Source organism: Hemiscyllium ocellatum, chromosome 14 (assembly GCF_020745735.1).
Source record: "Hemiscyllium ocellatum isolate sHemOce1 chromosome 14, sHemOce1.pat.X.cur, whole genome shotgun sequence".
In the NCBI taxonomy this organism is placed as follows: Eukaryota; Metazoa; Chordata; class Chondrichthyes; order Orectolobiformes; family Hemiscylliidae; genus Hemiscyllium; species Hemiscyllium ocellatum.
Window position 1 is genome coordinate 10,435,586 of NC_083414.1, and position 20,636 is coordinate 10,456,221.

At 39.6% G+C, this 20,636-nt stretch overlaps 1 protein-coding gene across 1 annotated transcript in view; it reads right to left on the reverse strand.

Moving 5' to 3' along the window:
* prkar2aa (protein kinase, cAMP-dependent, regulatory, type II, alpha A) overlaps positions 1-20,636 on the reverse strand; it is a 324,960-nt gene that overhangs the window by 118,933 nt on the left and 185,391 nt on the right. Inside the window, exon 8 of the mRNA XM_060835351.1 lies at positions 7,076-7,111. Coding sequence (XP_060691334.1) covers positions 7,076-7,111 — 36 coding nt within the window. The remainder of the gene's footprint in view (positions 1-7,075; positions 7,112-20,636) is intronic.

The following is a 20,636-nucleotide window of genomic DNA, read 5'->3' on the forward strand; positions in this document are numbered from 1 at the left end:
ATAATGATGTTGATTGAAGGGTAAATATTAGCCAGAACAAGGGACATGGGTTCTTTTACAGTACCTGACCATGATGATGGAATCAGTTTCTCATGCATAAGGCTGTACACCTCTGACAATGCAGTGCTCCCTCACTCCTACATCGTATTATCAGCCTTAATTTTGTGCTGAAGCTTTAAAATGAGACTTGAAGCTGGAACCTTATGATTCAGATGCGAACATGCTACCAACTAAGCCACAGCTGATAGGTGAATTAGCAAAAAAAAGCATGATGTCATTCTGACAGTCATCAGTAAAATATACAACAAACCAGTTTCTGGAATAAAATGATACAGAATTTAAATAAAACAAATGCACACTTCTGAAGTGAACAATGTTGGACATGAACGCTGACTGGTAAAGTCAGGAGTCAACAAATACTTTAGATAAAATTATGTTCTATGGGTCATTAAAAATACAGCAAAGTCAGATTTATGAATTTCTCAAAGAACTTAAGATGAGTTATAAAATAAAAAACTCATTACATAATTCATAAAAAGGTCAGAAAAACTTAATGACTCCAGCTATCATAAATTATAACCATTGTACAATTTTATATTATGATCAACTTTAATGAAGGCTTTTTTTCCTTCTTATAAGCTCCTGTACATTAACAAAATACATGCAAAAGCTGACTTCTCAGTTAACATTTCGGAAACATTTGCATTAATGAAAACTTCACCATTGTAAATGTACATATATACCAAAAAAAAGCCTGTTTGTGCAGAGTGGCTGGCAGCAGAGTTAATGTCACTCATGATATATTCCAATCTATACACAAAGTCCAAGAACATACCATTCCTCCTTAGTCCTTAATACTCTGATCAAACAAAACCACACAGTTGCCAATCTTTCAGTGATGAAGCCTCAAACCCATTTTAGGGAAAGAATAATTTCTTCCTGGCATCATTCACACCGAGAAAGTGCAAATTGCACATGAACAGTTTTGATGTAATTTAAAGATTATGTTCTCTTGTTCTGAAGTCTACTACCAAAGCAAATGGTTTCTTTATATCTAATCAAATCTTTTAATCATCTTTAAGATATCATCTACATTACTCTTTGATCATCATACTTAAGCAATTATAAACATAGTCTATGCATTGCGTTCTCATAACTTGGAACCATAGCAGCACACCATCTTACAGAGTGAAAGCAGACCATTCAGTCTATTAAGTCCTCACTGACCCTTTGATGAGTATTCTACCCAGAATCACGCCCTACTCAATACCTATAACCCTGCATTTCCCATGGCTAACCCACTTAGTCTGCACATCTCTGGACATGATGGGCAATTTGGCATGGCTAATCCATCTAACCTGCACATATTTGGACTGTGCAAGGAAACCAGAGCACCCAAAGGAAAATCCAAGCAGACACGCAGAGACTGTACAAACTCCATGTCGACAGTCGCCAAAGGTTGAATAAAACCCCATCCCTGGTGTTGTGAGGCAACACTGTTAACCACTGAGCCAACATGTCAACATTAACCCTTTCTGGTCCTATGTTCCACAATTTATAGAGGGGAGAGGTGCTCATTGTTGACCTGTCAAGTGTCTGAAGAGAACAAGATGCTGCAGGTGATAATGGGGGCTTATCAGCTATTCAAACTGCAGCCAAGCTCCACATTCCCACAGATTCTACCAGATATTTCACATCTGGTGCTAAACCAAGACAGCGTTTCCTCAGTAGTTCATTCAAACAGATTAGAACAAGCAGATTATGGCAAAAATTTGAAGTTTAAATCACTGGCAGTACCTTTGAAAACTAAAAAAGGTGCAAGTTTATAGGTACTTTGCACTTAGCTTGCTCAACATTCTGAAACACATGACAAATAATTGAGGTGACTGGAACAAGGAATCGCCTATTTGTTCAATAACACCAGGCAATATTTTGATCTGATGTGAGTGTATTGGCACAATTGAAAAGTGAACTAATGTACTCAAACAGCTCTAGTGAAATTAAATAATTCAATAACTGTACCTCCTATGCTAAAAGGTGGAATCAATGGCCCCAAACTAGCAAAATTCCCCAAGTAAAATGGAAACTGCTTTCTTGCCTTCTGGTACAAATGAGTGAAAATCTTGAATGTATTTGCAGTCCCAACTTAACACAAGACAGACACTACTACTTTCTTGATTATTTTCATGGAGTATGCAGTGTCAATCTGTTAATATCTGGACATATATTGCCATTCTTCATGAGTTCTGGGTTAAAATAGTGTGCTTTTTACCTAAAGCGCTGTCAAGGCATCAGCAGCAGATTGCAACAATTCAAGAAAAAAGATCCACTAGTGCCTTCTCAAGGGAAACTGGAGATGAATAAATGCCAAAACTTTGACTTTGCTAGCAATTTTAAGACATTAGCTTTAACTCTGTCTGTTATTCACAAGATGCATGACAGTTCTGAGGAATGAGCATCTAGTACATGTTACAGTATTGATATCCTCCATGCTTGTTGCATTATTGGACTATGTTCATCCATGACTATTGTGCACAATAGGAACTGTGTATGAGAATATGTAGAGGATATAAGCAGGCAGGGAAAGAGTTAAGTTCTGAGTTTTGTGAAACAAGAGGTTCAGCTGAGCATGACTCAGATCAGATTAGAAATTACAGTTAACAATGTGTTGCTGCAGGCAAGGGTAATGGGTTAACAAGGTGGAAAAGCATTTATTATGTAGAGCCATTTAACAAGATGAAAAAGTATCCAGTATGTAATGTCAGTTAACAAGGCAAAAAGTATTCATTACATGAAGCCAGTAATTCATTATTTAATAGCAGATGGCTTAATCTTTACTATTGACACTCGTTTATTGTTCCAGAGAAGACCATGAATTCCTGTCTCTGCACACATAGATGATTATTTCAAGCCCTGGAGGGACAGAACAAAGATGAAGGAGGTAAAACTATACTGTGTCTTTTGCTTCAACTGACTGGGTGGGGGGAGGAGAACAACATTTATCAACATGGAAAGAAGTTTGACTGGTCAGCAGGGTCAGAACAACATGCATAAACGGATAGTTTTCCAATTGATAGAATGTAATAAACAGAGCTCCACTGTGGTCTGTGTTGTGCCCCAGCTGCTTAGAAATTATATGCCCGATTTACATGAGGTGAGCAAAAGGTATAGATGGTAATCAAAGTTTGGGAGAAGATTTGTAGCTCGGGTGCTCATTGTTGTGGTTCTGTTCGCCGAGCTGGGAATTTGTGTCGCAGACGTTTCGTCCCCTGTTTCGGTGACATCCTCAGTGCTTCATCCTGTGAAGCTTCCTCCGGCATTTATAGTGGTTTGTCTCTGCCGCTTCCAGTTGTCAGTTCCAGCTGTCTGTTGCAGTGGTCGGTATATCGGGTCCAGGTCGATGTGCTTATTGATTTGAACCTGCGGATGAGTCTGTGGATAATCCAGGACTCCTCCATAGATTCAAATCTATAAGCACATCGACCTGGACCCAATATATCGACCACTGCAATGGACTGCTGGAACTGACAACCGGAAGCGGCAAGACAAACCACTATAAATGCCGGAGGAAACATCACAGAAGCGCTTCACAGGAGGATCCCAAGCACTGAGATTGTCACCTAGACAGGGGACAAAACGTCTGCGACACCAAGTCCCAGCTCGGCGAACAGAACCACAACAGTATAGATGGTAAAGTAGCAGGTGAAACAAAGATAGGTAGGAAGGTATACTCTGAAGAGGACATAAGAAGAATGCAGGCTGATAGGTTGAGAGCATCAAAAGTATGGCAGATGTGAAGTTGTTCACTTTGGTAGGAAGGCTTATTAAACAGAAGAAAACTGCAGAATTCTGAGGTGCAGAGGAATCATGGCTTTCAAGTGCATTAATCACGAAAGATCAGTGTGGGAGTAGAATCATACAGCACAGCAACAGGTCCTTTGGTTCCACCGTATCTATGCTGACTAACAAACACCAAATTGTACTAATCATTTACCTGCACTGTAAGCAATTAAAATTAAAACTAAAACAACTAATGGAATGCTAACCTTAATCCAAGAGGAACTGAAGATAAAAGTAAGGACTTTAGTTATATAGAGCATTGGTGAGGCCACATCATAAATCTTTTTTTAGTTTGGTCTCCTTACTTAAAGAAAGATGTACAGTAAATGGATCTGAAGCAATTCACAAGCAGTTCTACTAGACTGATATGTGGAATGACTGGTACATCTTAAGAGATCTTGGCTTGATTGGGCTCACTGCAGTTTTGGAAAAAAGGTTGATTTTGTTGGATGATATAACATCCACTTAACAATGTGAAGATGGAAAGGAAGTTTCCTCTTGCAGGCCACTCCAGATTTAGCAGGTGCGGTTTAAAAATTAGGGAAAAAATTAATCTTGTTTATTTATATAGTTGTGTCAGACAGTGCTTAAGGAAGAGCTAAGAACTAGGAACAGCAGGAGACAATTCATTCTCTTGAACCTGTTCTACCATTAAAAACAAATTATTTCCAGAGTTGACAGAGATTACCAGGGTTAAATAGTCAGAATGGAAAGGCTTTAGGGTATTTCAACATTGACCCAAACCTGATGAATTTCATGGCATCAGATCAGGTATAGGCAAAGGAAGCTTACTAGGGATTACCACCTCGTGCAATCCTTCAGCAGATGAATCTGTGCTTCTCCACATTAAACATCGCTTGGAAAATAAAGGTGTCAAGAGTGTAATGTGTATTCCAGGTGGGGACTTCAATGTCCATTTTCACTGTGGCTTAATAGCAACACTGCTGACCATTTGGCCAAGTCTCAAAGGATGATCTTCTACATTGAGTCTGCAGTAAGTGGTGAAAATGAACAAGAAATGTCCAAAAAAACTTGATCTCATCCTCACCAAATCTACTTGTTGTGGGTGCTTCTGTGTACTGCAGTTGTGTTAGAAATGACTATCAACAGCCCTTGTGGGAGACCAAGTACATCTCATTACTCTGAGGACATCCTCTATCACGTTGCTTAGCAGTACCACATGGCAAAATGAGACAGACATACAAGCTCAAACCTGTGTCCTTGAGATATACAATGGCCTGGTATATCCTTCACTGCACCATTACCATTAATGATCAAATCTGACTTTTACCTGGACCATCTCTGACACCTCCCTCCCCTTCCTGGACCTCTCCATCTCCATTAATGACGCACAACTTGACATTGACATTTTTTTTTTTTACAAACCCATCGACTCCCACAGCTACCTGGATTACACCTCTTCCCACCCTACCTCTTGAAAAAATGCTATCCCGTATTCCCAATTCCTCCGCCTCCACCGTATCTGCTCCCAGGAGGACCAGTTCCATCACAGAACACACCAAATGGCCTCCTTCTTTAGAGACCGCAATTTCCCTTCCCACCTGGTTAAAGATGTCCTCCAACGCATCTCGTCCACATCCCGCACCTCCGCCCTCAGAACCCACCCCTCCAACCGTAACAAGGACAGAATGCCCCTGGTGCTCACCTTCCGCCCTACCAACCTTCGCATAAACCAAATCATCTGCCGACATTTCCGCCACCTCCAAAAAGACTCCACCACCAGGGATAGATTTCTCTCCCCACTCCTTTCCACCTGGTCAGGTCCACGTCCCCCTACAACCCACCCTCCCATCCTGGCACCTTCCCCTGCCACCGCCGGAATTGTAAAACCTGCACCCACACCACCTCCCTCACCTCCATCCAAGGCCCTTCCACAATCAAAGTTTTACCTGCACATCCACTAATATCATTTATTGTATCCGTTGCTCCCGATGCAGTCTCCTCTACATTGGGAAGACTGGACGCCTCCTAGCAGAGCGCTTTGGGGAACATCTCCAGGACACCCGCACCAATTAACCACACCACCCTGTGGCCCAACATTTCAACTCCCCCTCCCACTCTTCCTTCATTGCCGCTTCCTCACCTCCAGACGCCTGGAGGAAGAACGCCTCATCTTCCACCTCGGAACACTTCAACCCCAGGGCATCAATGTGGACTTCAACAGTTTCCTCATTTCCCCTTCCCCCCACCTCACCCTAGTTCCAAACTTCCAGCTCAGCACTGTCCCCATGACTTGTCCTTCCTGCCTATCTTCTTTTCCACTTAACCACTCTACCCTCCTCCCTGACCTATCACCTTCATCCCCTCCCCCACTCACCTATTGTATTCTATGCTACTTTCTCCCCACCCCCACCCTCCTATCACTTATCTCTCCACCCTCAGGCTCTCTGCCTGTATTCCTGATGAAGGGCTTTTGCCTGAAACGTCGATTTTACTGCTCCTCGGATGCTGCCTGAACTGCTGTGCTCTTCCAGCACCACTAATCCAGAATCTGGTTTCCAGCATCAGCAGTCATTATTTTTACCTTAATGAGAAAGCAGCATCAGAAGCAGCACCAGGCATAACAAACAAGGTACCAACCTAGTGAAGTTACAATTAAGGGAAATAAGCATACAAAAGAGCGGAAGCAGCACTCTCTCGACAGAACTAGTCAATACAACAAATAGATCAGTATGCTCTGCACTCCTGCCATGTCCATTGCCCTGCACAACTGGAAAATTCAATAACTCATTGGAGGAGAAAGTCCTAACACATTTTGATCCCAAATTTCAGCAGAATTTGAAAAAGAAATTTGACACAAAAAGCCGAGATGTACACAGAAGCAAACGTAAATATCTCAGTGAACACAGGATTAAATATCAACACATCAAGTACTTCCAAAATGCAGATAAAATTCAGCAAGTGTACAATTACAAGAGCAAATTAATAAATCATATAGTTAGAACATAACATTTCTCCATAAACAAGTAATAGAAGATAAAAATTTAGCTATAGCCAACCTTTTAAATATCCCTTCTGCACTCCTCCAAATTGCTTGTTTGTCAATAATTCTGCTATCATTTATAAACTCAATTATAATAATGACATTATGACATTAATTCTCTTTAGGGATAAATTCAAACCTAAAATTAAATAAATTAAGCTTAATCCAAAACTTCTGTAATGTAAATCCAATCTTATGAAAAAGTTTAAAAACATGCAAGAAAAGGCTTACCTGAAACCCTTCTGCTTAATCTGTTAATAATTGGCTCTGTAAGAGAAAAAGAATAAAATTTTCTTAAATAATTTTAGCATTTCTGTAGAAGTTACACAGCAAGATAACTTATTTATTATGTGCAATAGTCTTGTTACTGGTTGATTTTGCAGATCAGTCAGCACTGGATACTAAAGGCTATTTTAGTCACTAGCTCACAAACTATATGGAAGATTTAAGTACTCTCAAAACATAGGGTTTGGAAAGTCAAAGCCAAATGGTCCATGCTTAATTGCTCAAATCTAAAAGTACATAGTCAAACCACAGTTTGACACCAGAAATTTTAAGTATTTGCTTTATACCAATGCTGAAACTGGAGATTCAAATGCATAAACATAGTAATGATTTTTAAAATTTTGTTGTTGCTTTGCGTTGCAAAAATGCTTACATGTTGCACAAGACACTGATCATGTATATTAAATGGAGGACTAGAAGAAGAGGAGACAACCAAATATGCATAATAAAACAACCAACCATGGATCTTGGAAATTTGTAACAATACAGACAGTTGTTCTTTCAGCAGTCTGGCAGCATCTGTGGAGAGAAAGCAGTTAGAAGTTTGGGTCCAATGACCCTGCTTCTGAAGATACTGCCAGACCTGGTGAGTTTCTCCAGCAATTGGTCTTTGTACCAAATATTTATTTCCTCAAATTTTCCAGTTCAAGGATAGTCACTGCAAATAAATTATTTACCAAATAGTAATTAAGTATTATAAACAGATACTTAAGGGAATAAATATATTTTTACATGCACTGTTTCTGAAAATGCAACATGTAAAGCATCAAAGAAAACAAACACCTAATATCTCAAAGCAAAATTCATAATTAAGAGTTCAATTTTTTTAACATCTAGTTACAAAATTGCATTTCAGATTAGTCTGCTTTCTGTAATTATCAGAATTCATAAAAAGCAAGCAAAGCTTCTGTCATCTCCCAGCAAGAGCTAAAACATGATGCGGACATGGAGATAAACATGAAGAGCAAATATACTACAAAGTTTCCCAAGGGATTCATTTATCAGTTGTCAATCAAACCTCAAGTTGCACTCACTCCATCTCCACCCCCCCCCCCCCAACCCCATTTAAAGGGCGGATTATTAGTACTGAGGCAGGTACGCACACACTTACTATGGCTCTAACAAGGCTTTCGGAAATAAATTTTAAATTTCCTGAAACAACCAAATCGATCTCATATTTTGGAAGATTGGATTGAGAAAGCCTCAAGTATTCAAACTGCACATTGAACATTTGTAATTAAAATACAAAACTTTTGAAACACTACAGAAGATTCAGACACAAAGGTAGGTTAATTTTTTTTTAAATTTCAATAACCTTTCTTCACATTAGGCTTCCAGTGAAATGTTGAAATGTATTTCTTAATTATACCTTTGTTCAAGTCTCAATTCCTTTGTGAATACAAACATGCAAGTTTAAATCTCTTCTAGTAAAATCTAGAAGACCTTGAACCGTTTAGATGAACTTTCCAGCCCAAAGTACGTTTAATGGCAACACCACTTCCCCTCCAACCCCAGATTCACAGCTTTCACAGTACCAAGCCTACTCTTGTTTTAAAAATGAATTCCTGTTCTTTTTTATTCAAATAGATTACTGTAAACACTGACATTGAATTCCCATCAGTCTTTTTAGCTAACACATTTGCATGCATGCCAAAAGTAAAACATGCCCACCACTACGAAAAAAAAATCAGCTCTGATCACTCACTTCACATCACCTATGACATGAGGTTGCTTTTGTCACTGGTGATGTGGAAAGGAAGCCCTGTTACATGTCTTCCAGTCATTTCCACTTGCATGAAACAAAATTCACTGAAAAAGTCTCTCAACAAGTACTGAGTCATTATCGTGAATTGCAAAAACTGTGCATGAACAGGTTCCTTCCCAACAACATTTAATGTCATCTGTAAAACCACCTCCATATCCTCTCCTGTTCCAAATGCTCAATAAATATTTTTAAACTATGCATGATTACTGTTCAAGGAAATACACACCAACCTAAATCGGATACTGGCACTGATGTCACAATGCACAAAAGATAGTACTGTAGTAAATCAAAAATTTTCACTAACATCCACAAAGGAAGGGACAGGACTGGCAGCTTAATATGCCAGGTTACAGGTGCTTTGGACAGAGGTGGTGGAAAGAGGGGAGGTGGAGTTTCATATTTGATTAAAGTGGTATCACAGCAGTAATCACAGACGAAATAACTGAAGGATCATCCAGTGAACAAATAAGGTGGTGATGGTGACATTATTGGGGCAATAGGGTTGTCATAGTAGGGGATTTTAATTTTCATAACAGACTGGGACTACCATAATGTTAAGGGCTTAGATGGGGTGGATTTTGTTAAGTGCATTCAACAAATGTTTCCTCAAGCAGTATATAACGGGTTCAACTCAGGAGGGTTCAAAAGTCAACCTACTGTTGGGAAATAATGCATGATGGGTGACAAGGTGACAGAGGGGGTGCAGTTTGGGACCAGTGACCACAGTTCTTTTAATTTTAAAACCGTTATGGAGAGAGACAAAACTGGTCCACAGGTGCTAGTTCTAAATTGGGGTAAGGCAAATTTTGATGGAATTAGATAGGAACTTCATTGGAGTAGTTTGTTTACAGGCAAAGGTACCTCCAGCAAGTGGGAGACCTTTAAAAGTGAGATAGCTCAAGTTTGAGGTCTATATGTTCCTGTGAGGGTGAAGGACAAGGTTGGCAGGAATAGGGAACTCTCGATGACTAGAAATATTGAAGCTTTGACCAGAAAGGGGGAAGAGGCATAGCTCAGGTACAGGCAGCTTGGATCAAAGGAATCCCAGTAAGTATTACAGGGGATACAGAGGTTTATTGAAGAAGAAATCAGTAGGGCCAAGAAATGGCAAATCGAGTTTAATATAGACAAGACTGAGGTCCTGCATTTTGCAAAGTCAAAACAAGGTAGGAGATTCATGGTGAATGGTAGGGCCTGAAGTAGTGTACTGAAACAGAGGGACTTGGAATTCATTGCACGGTTCTCTGAAATTGGAGTCACAGGTAGACAGGGCAGTGAAGGCAGCTTTGGGCACATTGGCCTTGATTGGTCAGGGCAGTGAGGAGAAAGTAGGGAAGTTATATTGTACAGGACATTGGTGAGGCCACACTTGAGTACTGTGTTCAGTTGTAATCACCTTGCTATAGGAAGGATATTATTAAACTGGGAAAAGTGCAGAAGAAATTTACAAGGGTGTTGCCAGGACTCACTGGTCCGAGTTATAGGGAGAGGTTGGACAAGCTAGACTTTTTCTGTTTAAAGTGTTGGAGATGGGGTGGGGGGGGCGAAATCTTATAGAGGTGTAGAGGCATGGATGGGGGAAATTCACTCAGTCTTTTTCCCAGGGTTGGTGAATACAGGATGAGAGGGCATTGGTTTAAGGAAAGAGGGGAAATAATAAAAGGGAACCTGACAGGTAGCTTTTTGTTTTACAGAGGATGGTATGCATATGGAATAATCTGCCAGTGGTTGAGGTGGGACATTAATAAACATTTTAAAAAGGTACTTGGACCAGAAATGGATAGGAAAAATTTAGAAAGACATGGGCCAAATGCAGGGAAATGGGGTCAGCTTGGATGGACATTTTGGTCGGCATGGACCAGTTTGCGCCGAAGGGCCTGTCTCTGTGCTGTAGGACTCTATGACTAAGATGAATGTTGCCACTACTAACCTAACCCTCACTTGTATTATGGGTACATTAGTTTTGCAGTTATCTTTCTGAACTCATGAAAAAAAATAAGTTACTATCTAAGCATGATTTTTGTTAGTTTGAATTCAGTTTAAATAGACATCTGAGAGAGTGATCATTAAGCAGCTGGATAATTAGGAACAACTTTTAGGAAAGGAAACCTGCTATTCATACTTAATTGGATCTGAGAAATTCCAGTTTCACAGTAGTCTGGATTTCTCTTTAAAATGGACTGGCAAGCCACAGAGCTGTCAGTACACCGAAGGAGCAGCAAGGAGATAAATGGGTAAAGTGTCCTGTCCTGACAATAAATATTAAAGATGATAAATACTGAATGAAAACATTGTCATCCTGTCCAAATCCAGCACATCAGTAAAAAATGTGGTAATATTTAGCTGTAATTTTGCAGGCATACTAGATTAGATTAGATTACTTAGTGTGGAAACAGGCCCTTCGGCCCAACAAGTCCACAGCGACCCTCCGAAGAGCAATGCATCCAGACCCCTTCCTCTACAATTACCCCTTCACCTAACACTACGGGCAATTTAGCATGGCCAATTCACCCAACCTGCACATTTTATTTGGACTGTGGGAGGAAACTGGAGCACTCGGAGGAAACCCATGCAGACACAGGGAGAATGTGCAACCTCCACACAGACAGTTGCTTAAGGCGGGAATTGAACCCGGGTCTCTGGCGCTGTGAGGCATCAGTGCTAACCACTGTGCCACCATGCCACCCTCTTATTACATTCTCAGTTTATACATTCTCAGCTGATGGTAGTACTGGACATTTTCAATTCCGGAGTGAAATCTGTCTTGATAGTCAAGTGTTACACTTGCAATTTGAGTACCTGTCAGTCAATGAAAATATCCACAAGAGGCTAACAATGTACTTTTAATGCAAGAACAAAAATATCTTGCACACAAAAGGATTAAAAGACACTATCTATATTACACTATACAAGAACTAATTGATACAGCCATAGTACAAATATCAAAAATAAAGATTCAACCATTTGAACCTCATTAATAATGCTACAGAAACTCGTCACCCCGAATGCTTGGTTCCAGTAACCCACACAAAAGGAAACATCCTCTCAGCACCTATCTCAGAATCTTACATATTTCAAGATCACCATTCTTCTAAATTCAAGTATTGATCCAACCTGCTCATTCTGCTGTTGACAACCAGTTCATCCCTCTAAGTCAACCACGTGAACTCCTTCTGAACTGATTTTCAAGCAAGTATTTTCATATCATTATTTAAGAAGAAATTATGCACGTGACTCTCAACACAACTTCACCAATGCCTTGGACAGAAATATGTTTCGAAATCCTTCATTCAGAAAATAAATTTGCAAAAACTGGACTCAAGAGTCATCAAGTCATACAGAATGGAAACACACCCGTCAGTCCAACTCGTCCTTGTCAACCAAGTTTCCCAAACTTAACTGGCCCCACTTAAACTGAGTTTAGCCCATATTCCTTCAAACCCTTCCTATTCACATACAGATCCAAATGTCTTTTAAGTGTTGCAACTGTACATGCATCCATTACTTCCTCTGGCAAATCATTCCACATTCAAACCATGCTCTATGAAAAAGTTGTCCCACGTCCCTTTCACCTTAAAAATATGTCCCTTGGCTTTTTGTTTTACTTTAGTACAAATAGAACACAAACATTTGACCAGGTTGCACAGTTATAAAACTGCAGACATCATTTTAAAATTGGAAAAATGGCACTGCATTTATTTTGCTGATTACAGATCAGAGTTCAGCAATGTAAATATACAGATCCCAATTCTATTTTAGCAGATTTTAACAAATTTTCATTTGTCCCTTCCTTGATCATCCTATATGAAGCTACTATTTTCCTCTCAAATGCTATTTGAGTAAATTCTGCCTGGAATGAGACAAGTTAAGGCAGTCTCAATTCCCAATTCCTTGATGAAATCATAACATGCAGTTATTCCACCATTTAAAGTTAATGCAGAACAGCATATTCCTAAGATACTCCAACTACTAGATCATCTCGAAACATTTTAACACCACGTACTTAAAAACAAAAGGCCCTATTTTAATAGCAGCTCACAGGCTATCAGGTAACACACCAGATTAGTGGCAATTCTACGCTGCACCAGTTACATCAAAACCCAACTTCCATCTGTGAAAACCAGCATTACAGTTCCTTACCAACAAGAACAAGGAAAAAAAAACTTGCCAGCAGATTTGACAACGTATATACTTTAATAATTCTGAAATGATGGGAGTGCAACAAAAAGTTCCTTGCAAATAGCATACTAACAAACCAGAGGAATAAAATACTTTGGACAACAGAAATAGTTAATGAATTTCATTCTCTAGTAACAAAGACAATGTTCAACTGTTGATTTAGAATCCCTCTTATTTTCTACAGCAGGTTCTTACCATGACAACCAGAATCATTCCTGCAGCCATTTCCTAAACTTTGCCTTCTGAAAATTGTCATGATAATCTCAAAAGAAAAATCTCAAAGTGATTTCACTACATTAAGACAAAGCTCTCAGGACCATTTTGCATGGAAAATTATAGACCAATTAGCTTAACCTCGGTTGTTGGTAAAATTCTAGAATCCATCATTAAGGATGAGGTTTCTAAATTCTTGGAACAGCAAAGTCTGATTAGAACAAGTCAACATGAATTTAGTAAGGGGAGGTCATGCCTGACAAACCTGTTGGAATTCTTTGAAGGGGTGACAAGTAGGTTGGACCAGGGAAACCCAGTGGATGTGGTCTATCTAGACTTTCAAAAGGCCTTTGATAAGGTGCCACACGGGAGGCTGCTGAGCAAGGTGAGGGCCCATGGTGTTCGAGGTGAGCTGCTGGGATGGATTAAGGATTGGCTGTCTAACAGAAGGCAGAGAGTTGGGTTAAAAGGTTCTTTTTCAGAATGGCAGCCGGTGACTAGCGGTGTCCCGCAGGGTTCAGCGTTGGGGCCACAGCTATTCGCATTATATATTAATGATTTGGATGAGGGGACTGGGGGCATTCTAGCGAAGTTTGCCGATGATACGAAGTTAGGTGGACAGGCAGGTATTACTGAGGAAGTGGAGAGGCTGCAGAAGGATCTAGACAGGTTGGGAGAGTGGTCCAGGAAATGGCTGATGGGATTTAACTTGAGCAAGTGCGAGGTCTTGCACTTTGGCAAAAAGAATAAAAGCATAGACTACTTTCTAAATGGTGAGAAAATTAGTAAAGCCAAAGTACAAAGGGATCTGGGAGCGCTAGTCGAGGATTCTCTAAAGGTAAACATGCAGGTTGAGTCCGTGATTAAGAAAGTGAATGCAATGTTGTCTCTTATCTCAAGAGGGTTGGAATATAAAAGCAGAGATGTGCTACTGAGACTTTATAAAGCTCTGGTTAGGCCCCATTTGGAGTACTGTGTCCAGTTTTGGTCCCCACACCTCAGAAAGGACATACTGGCACTGGAACGTTCCAGCGGAGATTCACACGGATGATCCCTGGAATGGCAGGTCTAACATATGAGGAATGGCGGAGGATCCTGGGATTGTATTCATTGGAGTTTAGAAGATTAAGGGGAGACTTAATAGAGACGTACAAGATAATACATGGCTTGGAAAGGGTGGACGCTAGGAAATTGTTTCCATTAGGCGAGGAGACTAGGACCCGTGGACACAGACTTAGAATTGTTGTCTCGAGGAATTAAGGGCTATGGGGAGAACGCTGGTAAGTGGAGTTGAAATGCCCATCAGCCATGATTGAATGGCTGAGTGGACTCGATGGGCCGAATGGCCTTACTTCCACTCCTATGTCTTATGGTCTTATAACCCTTGTATCAACTATATCAACAGTCTCCGAAGGAGTTTAAACACATAACTAGACAATGAGATAAGTTACTCTGAAAAGATATACGAAGATTTTAAAATGGAAACAGGAAATAGCTACTCCAAGTAAGATGACAGCCTAAAAATTAATGCATAGTAAATGGAGAAAAAGCAAAACAAGAACACAAGGTTATTGACTACAACTTGCTTGAAGGAAATTAAAACCAACTATTTGAACCAAACAATATTCCTGTGTTAGAAGCACAATGTGATCTTAATACATCCATTCATTACACATTCCATTTTCCTCTACTTGGCCAACTGTACTGCATGCATCCTCCTATTCCCCACAAATCAGTCAACCTTTCCTACCCCCAAAAATCTGTACATTTTGAAACAACTACACAATTTTCAAGCTACCTTTTAAAGATCCTGACATAGCACACAGTCTGCCTTCAACCTTGTTCTGTGTTTCTAATGTGTGCTATTTAAATAAATTAAAGTACTACTCAGTAATTTCTTGGACCCCTCTGCTTCAGCTGTTGCTAACTCAACTTTTGTTCCATGAACTTGGTCAAACAAATAGATAATGTAGACTAATCAATCTTGATTTTCTTTCATTTATATTACCTTTTGAATATGGACACATCTACTTATTTGCAATCGATCAGAAATAATTACTGTGTAAAGCCATACCATAAATTTACAAGTTATATGAAGTACCCATCTTAAAAATCTACTAAAGTCGCATATACATTGGAAACCACTTTTAACCTTGAATAGTCCAGCACAAAAGCACCTGAGGTTTGAACTAACATTCTGACAATATTTCTGAATATTCAAACAAGAGGCTATTTATCTCAATTCCCACGGAGGCCAACTTTGAATTTTGCTCAAAGCTGACATTTTACATCATTAATTACCAATGTATCACAAATTTAAAACATCTCATGTATGGTTTATTAGATTAATACCAGGAACATACAGGTTTGTCATATAAAGGAATGGTTGACAGGCTAGGCTAGTAAAGCGCAGCAGGTCAGGCAGCATCCAAAGAGCAGGAGAATCGACGTTTCGGGCATGAGCCCTTCTGCAGGAAGGGCTCATGCCCGAAACGTCGATTCTCCTGCTCCTTGGATGCTGCCTGACCTGCTGCGCTTTTCCAGCAACACTTTCAGCTCTGATCTCCAGCATCTGCAGTCCTCACTTTCTCCAAGACGAGGCTAGTAAGCCTAGAAAATTAAGAAGCAATTTGATGGAAACACAAGTACTTGAGGGGTTCAGACAGGTTGCGTGTGGATAAGAGGTTCTGTCATGTGGGCAAATGTGGAGGTCATGGTTTAAAAAATAATTAAAATAAAGCTACTCAAAGTATTTTTACAGATAGAAATAAAGAGATTTTGTTCTCCTCACCGAGATCATGATTCCTTGGAATGCTTTTCCTTAAAAAGCTATGGAAATAAGTTCCTGAATATTTTTAAGGCAGAGGTAAATAGATTCCTGATAAGCAAGGGACAGAAAGGTTGCCCAGAGTAAACAGGAACGTGGAGTATCCGGTCTTACCGAATGGGGTACAAAGCTCAAATGGCCTACTCCTGTTCCTCATTTGCGCATTCACATGTTTGAAGGATACAAGTAAATTAATGAATTTCTCAAACGCTGACAGATATGGTCCTTACTTTATTTAAGAGTCAACACTGATGACAATTTATGCTGACTTTAGGAATGAAATTTATTTTATGAAAATTAATGAGTCAATCACAAGCTCCAGCAAAACAAGCTCTTAATTATTTAAACCACACATGGTGTTTCATTGAGTTATTCTTTATTACTGTAGTGCTTTTTCAAAGATATAATATACAATGTGTGACAAGAAGCAAAATATTAAACTGTTTTTGTAACCTCAAGATTTCACACTATCTCATTTTTATCGAGAGTGGGTGTACGCGCATGTGGTGAGTGAGAAAAATATACATTGAAAGTTTAGTAGAAATCCACACAACCTTGCAATATTCCAGAGTGGTTAATCCTTGCCTCCTCCAATCTGCCTTGCATAGCCCGAATGACTGTCCTATAGCTACCAAAAAATGGATAGCCTATGAGCAGATCCCATTAGGAATATGGCCTCCAAGGGTCTCCGATCAGTATCTTCCTGCCTGTAAAATCTCCTGGTAACTCGGGGAAAAATTAATTAACATGGGATTATTGTTTCCAAGCATGAGTTAAAATGAGGTCAAAAAACTTCAAATGACCATGCTTTGCCTGAAATTATGTTCTTTAAACAAAGCTCATCTTATAGGTGATGACTTTTTAAAACAATATCTCTAAGATTTATTTCTAAAAAACAAAAGTAAATTTAAATGTGATCATTCTATTTGTTTTCTTGATAGATACAACACAGTCATAAAAGTCACTATTTAAAGCAAATCTAGAACACCCAGGTTCAAGTCCCAACTGCTCCGACAATGTACAATAGCATCTCTGGACAGGTTGATGAGGAATTATCTTTAAGCAAGCATGGTCCACAATTTTCCATTTTATAATATGGAGATACTGGCTATTGCATGTTTATTCTTCTCAATACACTGCACTGAAACAGTGAAAAATTGACAATTTCAGTCTGTACTGCTTAATCTAAAGCTTCAATTAATACTGCGTGAAGAAATTCCTACATAAATTTTATCTGGATCATCTTTTTCCTAAATCAAGTACTTCCTACATTGGGTTCAACCTGTACAGTTCAGAGCTAAATATCAATAAATTAAACAAACATTGAAAGGCCAATTCTGAACATAATCCTAAATCAGATTTTTGAATTCTCTTGATCTAGTTTTTATATAATGAAATTCACAAAAAAAATCACTTGTTTTAAAATCAATGATTGTTTTAAAAATCTGCGTCAGAAGGTACTTCTCCCAGAAACAAAACAATAGAGTCTATTTTAGTATTCAGAAGGCATTTTTCACTATTGTACTGTAAAATCTTTGGATCTCTACTGATCTGTGAGAAGTACAAACTTTTGCCACAAAGGGAGAGGCTTTAAAAATTATAATAAAATATCAGAAATCAGTGCTTGAAGTTAAAAAAAAGACAAGAGACAGCAGCAAAAGGGACTTAGGCTGGAGGACAGGAAGTATTAGCCCGTTGTAAATAGCTAAAACAATCTACTGAAGTGACTGCAATATCTCTACTGTGCTGCAATACCTCATGTTGTACCATGGTTCCCAAATGAACTAAACAACAGATTATAAATGCTGGTCCACATGGAGTTAGATGTACAGCACCAAAACAGACCATTCGCTCTAACCCGTCCATGCCAACCAGATATACCAACTCAATCAAGTTCCACTTGCGAGCAACCGGCCCATATCCCTTTAGCCATTCCTATTCATATACCCATCCAAATGCCTCTTAAAATGTTGCAATTGTACCAGCCTCCTCCACTTCCTGTCAGCTTATTCCATACATGTACCACCCTCTGCATGAATGTTTCATATTACATGGGAAAAAAGCAATTCAAACCAAACTTAGCTTCACCTAATGTTAACTTGATCTACTTTTGGAGAGACTGAAAAAAATATAGCTATCTGGTTCAGATCACAAGAGGGTTCCCTACTGTTATTTTAACAATTCCTACTATTAAATAAATAAAAGGGCAGTGCAAGGCAACTCTGATAAAGAAAGATACAAATTGTTTGCAGGAAAAACTAGTGTCACTGAGCCATATCAGGTAACCACAGCAGATTCTTAGTGATGAAACAGATTCTTAATTCTTAAAGTGCTCTTACTGATCAGTTAAAGTAAAAATTAAATTATGAATCCTGCTGCTTACAAAAATGTACCATCAAGAACGCTGCAACCACTTGATCTACTCATTTCGTACTTCGAACCACAGACTTCCATAAGTTGTTTCCAAAAGTATTCTTTCATCTGACATTTCAACGGCCTGTAATTTGCCATGCTTTTAATGGTGAACCATTTGTGTTCAGTATCTTCACCCCTTTGAATTTGATCATAAAGGAAGTTGTAGTGTAAATGCCTATTAACACAGAAAGCCTGAATTTACTGTCTACCATTTACTGCTCTGCACACACCATTTCTACCCCCTCCAACTTCCACGACGCCTCAAGCTGGGAATCAATTGACTGGTCAGAACTTTCCCATTTCAAATGTTGTTCTATGGCAATCTTGAGTAATGATCACTGTTGAACAACGCATTAGCATTGAACGTGTTTTTACATTTGTCCACTAAGATTATTTTTCATTTTTATAAATCTGGTTTAAAGTAGAGTTCATTCATTTTTGCCCCTAGTTTTAAAACCAAGATCAATAAAAGTCTCATCTTACCAGATTTGTCATCTGGATTGTTTTGAGATGTGATTGGCCATTAAACATCTCAACATCATAATTCAATACTGGGAATTCCCATGAAACAACAAATCACAGTGGGAGAAGTTTTTACAAAGACAGACACAGCAGGATTTATTAGCACAGGTTGTTTCAAGGTCATTAGCAATTACAGTTACTTATCCACTTGGACAGCAACTTATGGTGCAATTCTTACTTTCAAGAATACTATAGTCCTCCTTACTATCATCTGGGTGGTAGTGCAAAAACTGGGAGAGCTGTCTCACAGACTAGTCAAGCAACAACCTGACATATTCACCCTCATGGAATTACATCTTACACACAAGGTCCCAGATGCCACCATTACCATCCATGGATATGTCCGGTCCTATTGGCAGAACAGACCCAGCAGAGTTGGTGGCTTAGTGGTATACAGTCAGGAGAGAGTCGCCCTTGGAGTCTTCAATGTTGACTCCGGACTTCAAGAAGTCTCATGGCTTCAGATTAAATATGGGCAAGAAAACTTCCTGCTGATTATCACATACCCGCCTCGGCTGATGAATTAGCACTCCTCCACATTGAACAATTAGAGGAAGCACTAAAGCTAGCAAAGGCACAAAATGTATTGTGGGTGGGGGATTTCAATGTCCACCAACAAGAGTGGCTCAGCAGTGGTACTACTGATCAAACTGGTTGGGTGCTAATGGACAAAGCTGCTAGACTGGATCTGCTGTAGGTGATGAGGGAACCGACAAGATTAAAAAAAATATACTTAACCTCATTCTAACCAAATCTGTCAGCTCCAGGTACATTTGTCCATGATAGCATAGGCACTATTACTGTGGGACAGACTTCAAACAGATCTAGCAACTCAAGACTGAGCATCCATGAGGCACTGTCAGCTATCAACAACAGAACTGTACTCCAGCACAATCTGTGATTTCATTGTGTGACATATTCCTCGCTCAACCATGATCACCAAGCCAAGGGATTAACCTTGATTCAATAGAGTGCAGAACATGCCAGAAGCAGCACCAGGCATACCTGAAGACGAGCTGCCAACCTGGTGAAGCCACCCAACAGGACTATTTGCGTGTCAAACAGCTTAAGCAGCAAATGATAGACAGAAGCAGGTGATAGAACCAAGCAATCCCACAAGCAATGGACCAGATCGAAAAAGTTCTGCAGTCCTGCCATATCCAGTCGAAAATGGTGGTGAACAATTTTTAAAAATTCACTGGACGAGGAAGCTCCATATGTGTTCGCATCCTCAATGAAGGAAGAGACCAGCACATCAGTGCAGAAGATAAGGCTGAAACTTTGCAGTAATCTTCAGGCAGAAGCGCCAAATGGATGATCCTTCGCAGCGTCTCCTCCAGTGGTCCTCAGTATTACAGATACTGGTCTTCAGCCAATTCAATTCGTTCCACATGATATCAAGAAACAGCTGGAGACACTAGACACCACAAAGGCTACAGGTCCTGACACCATTCTGACAACAGTACTGAAGGCTTGTGCTCCAGAACTTGCCACTCCTGTAGCCAAGTTGTTCCAGTACAGTTATAACATTGACATCTACCCAATAATGTAGAACATGGCCCAGGTAGGTCCTGCACATGAAAAGC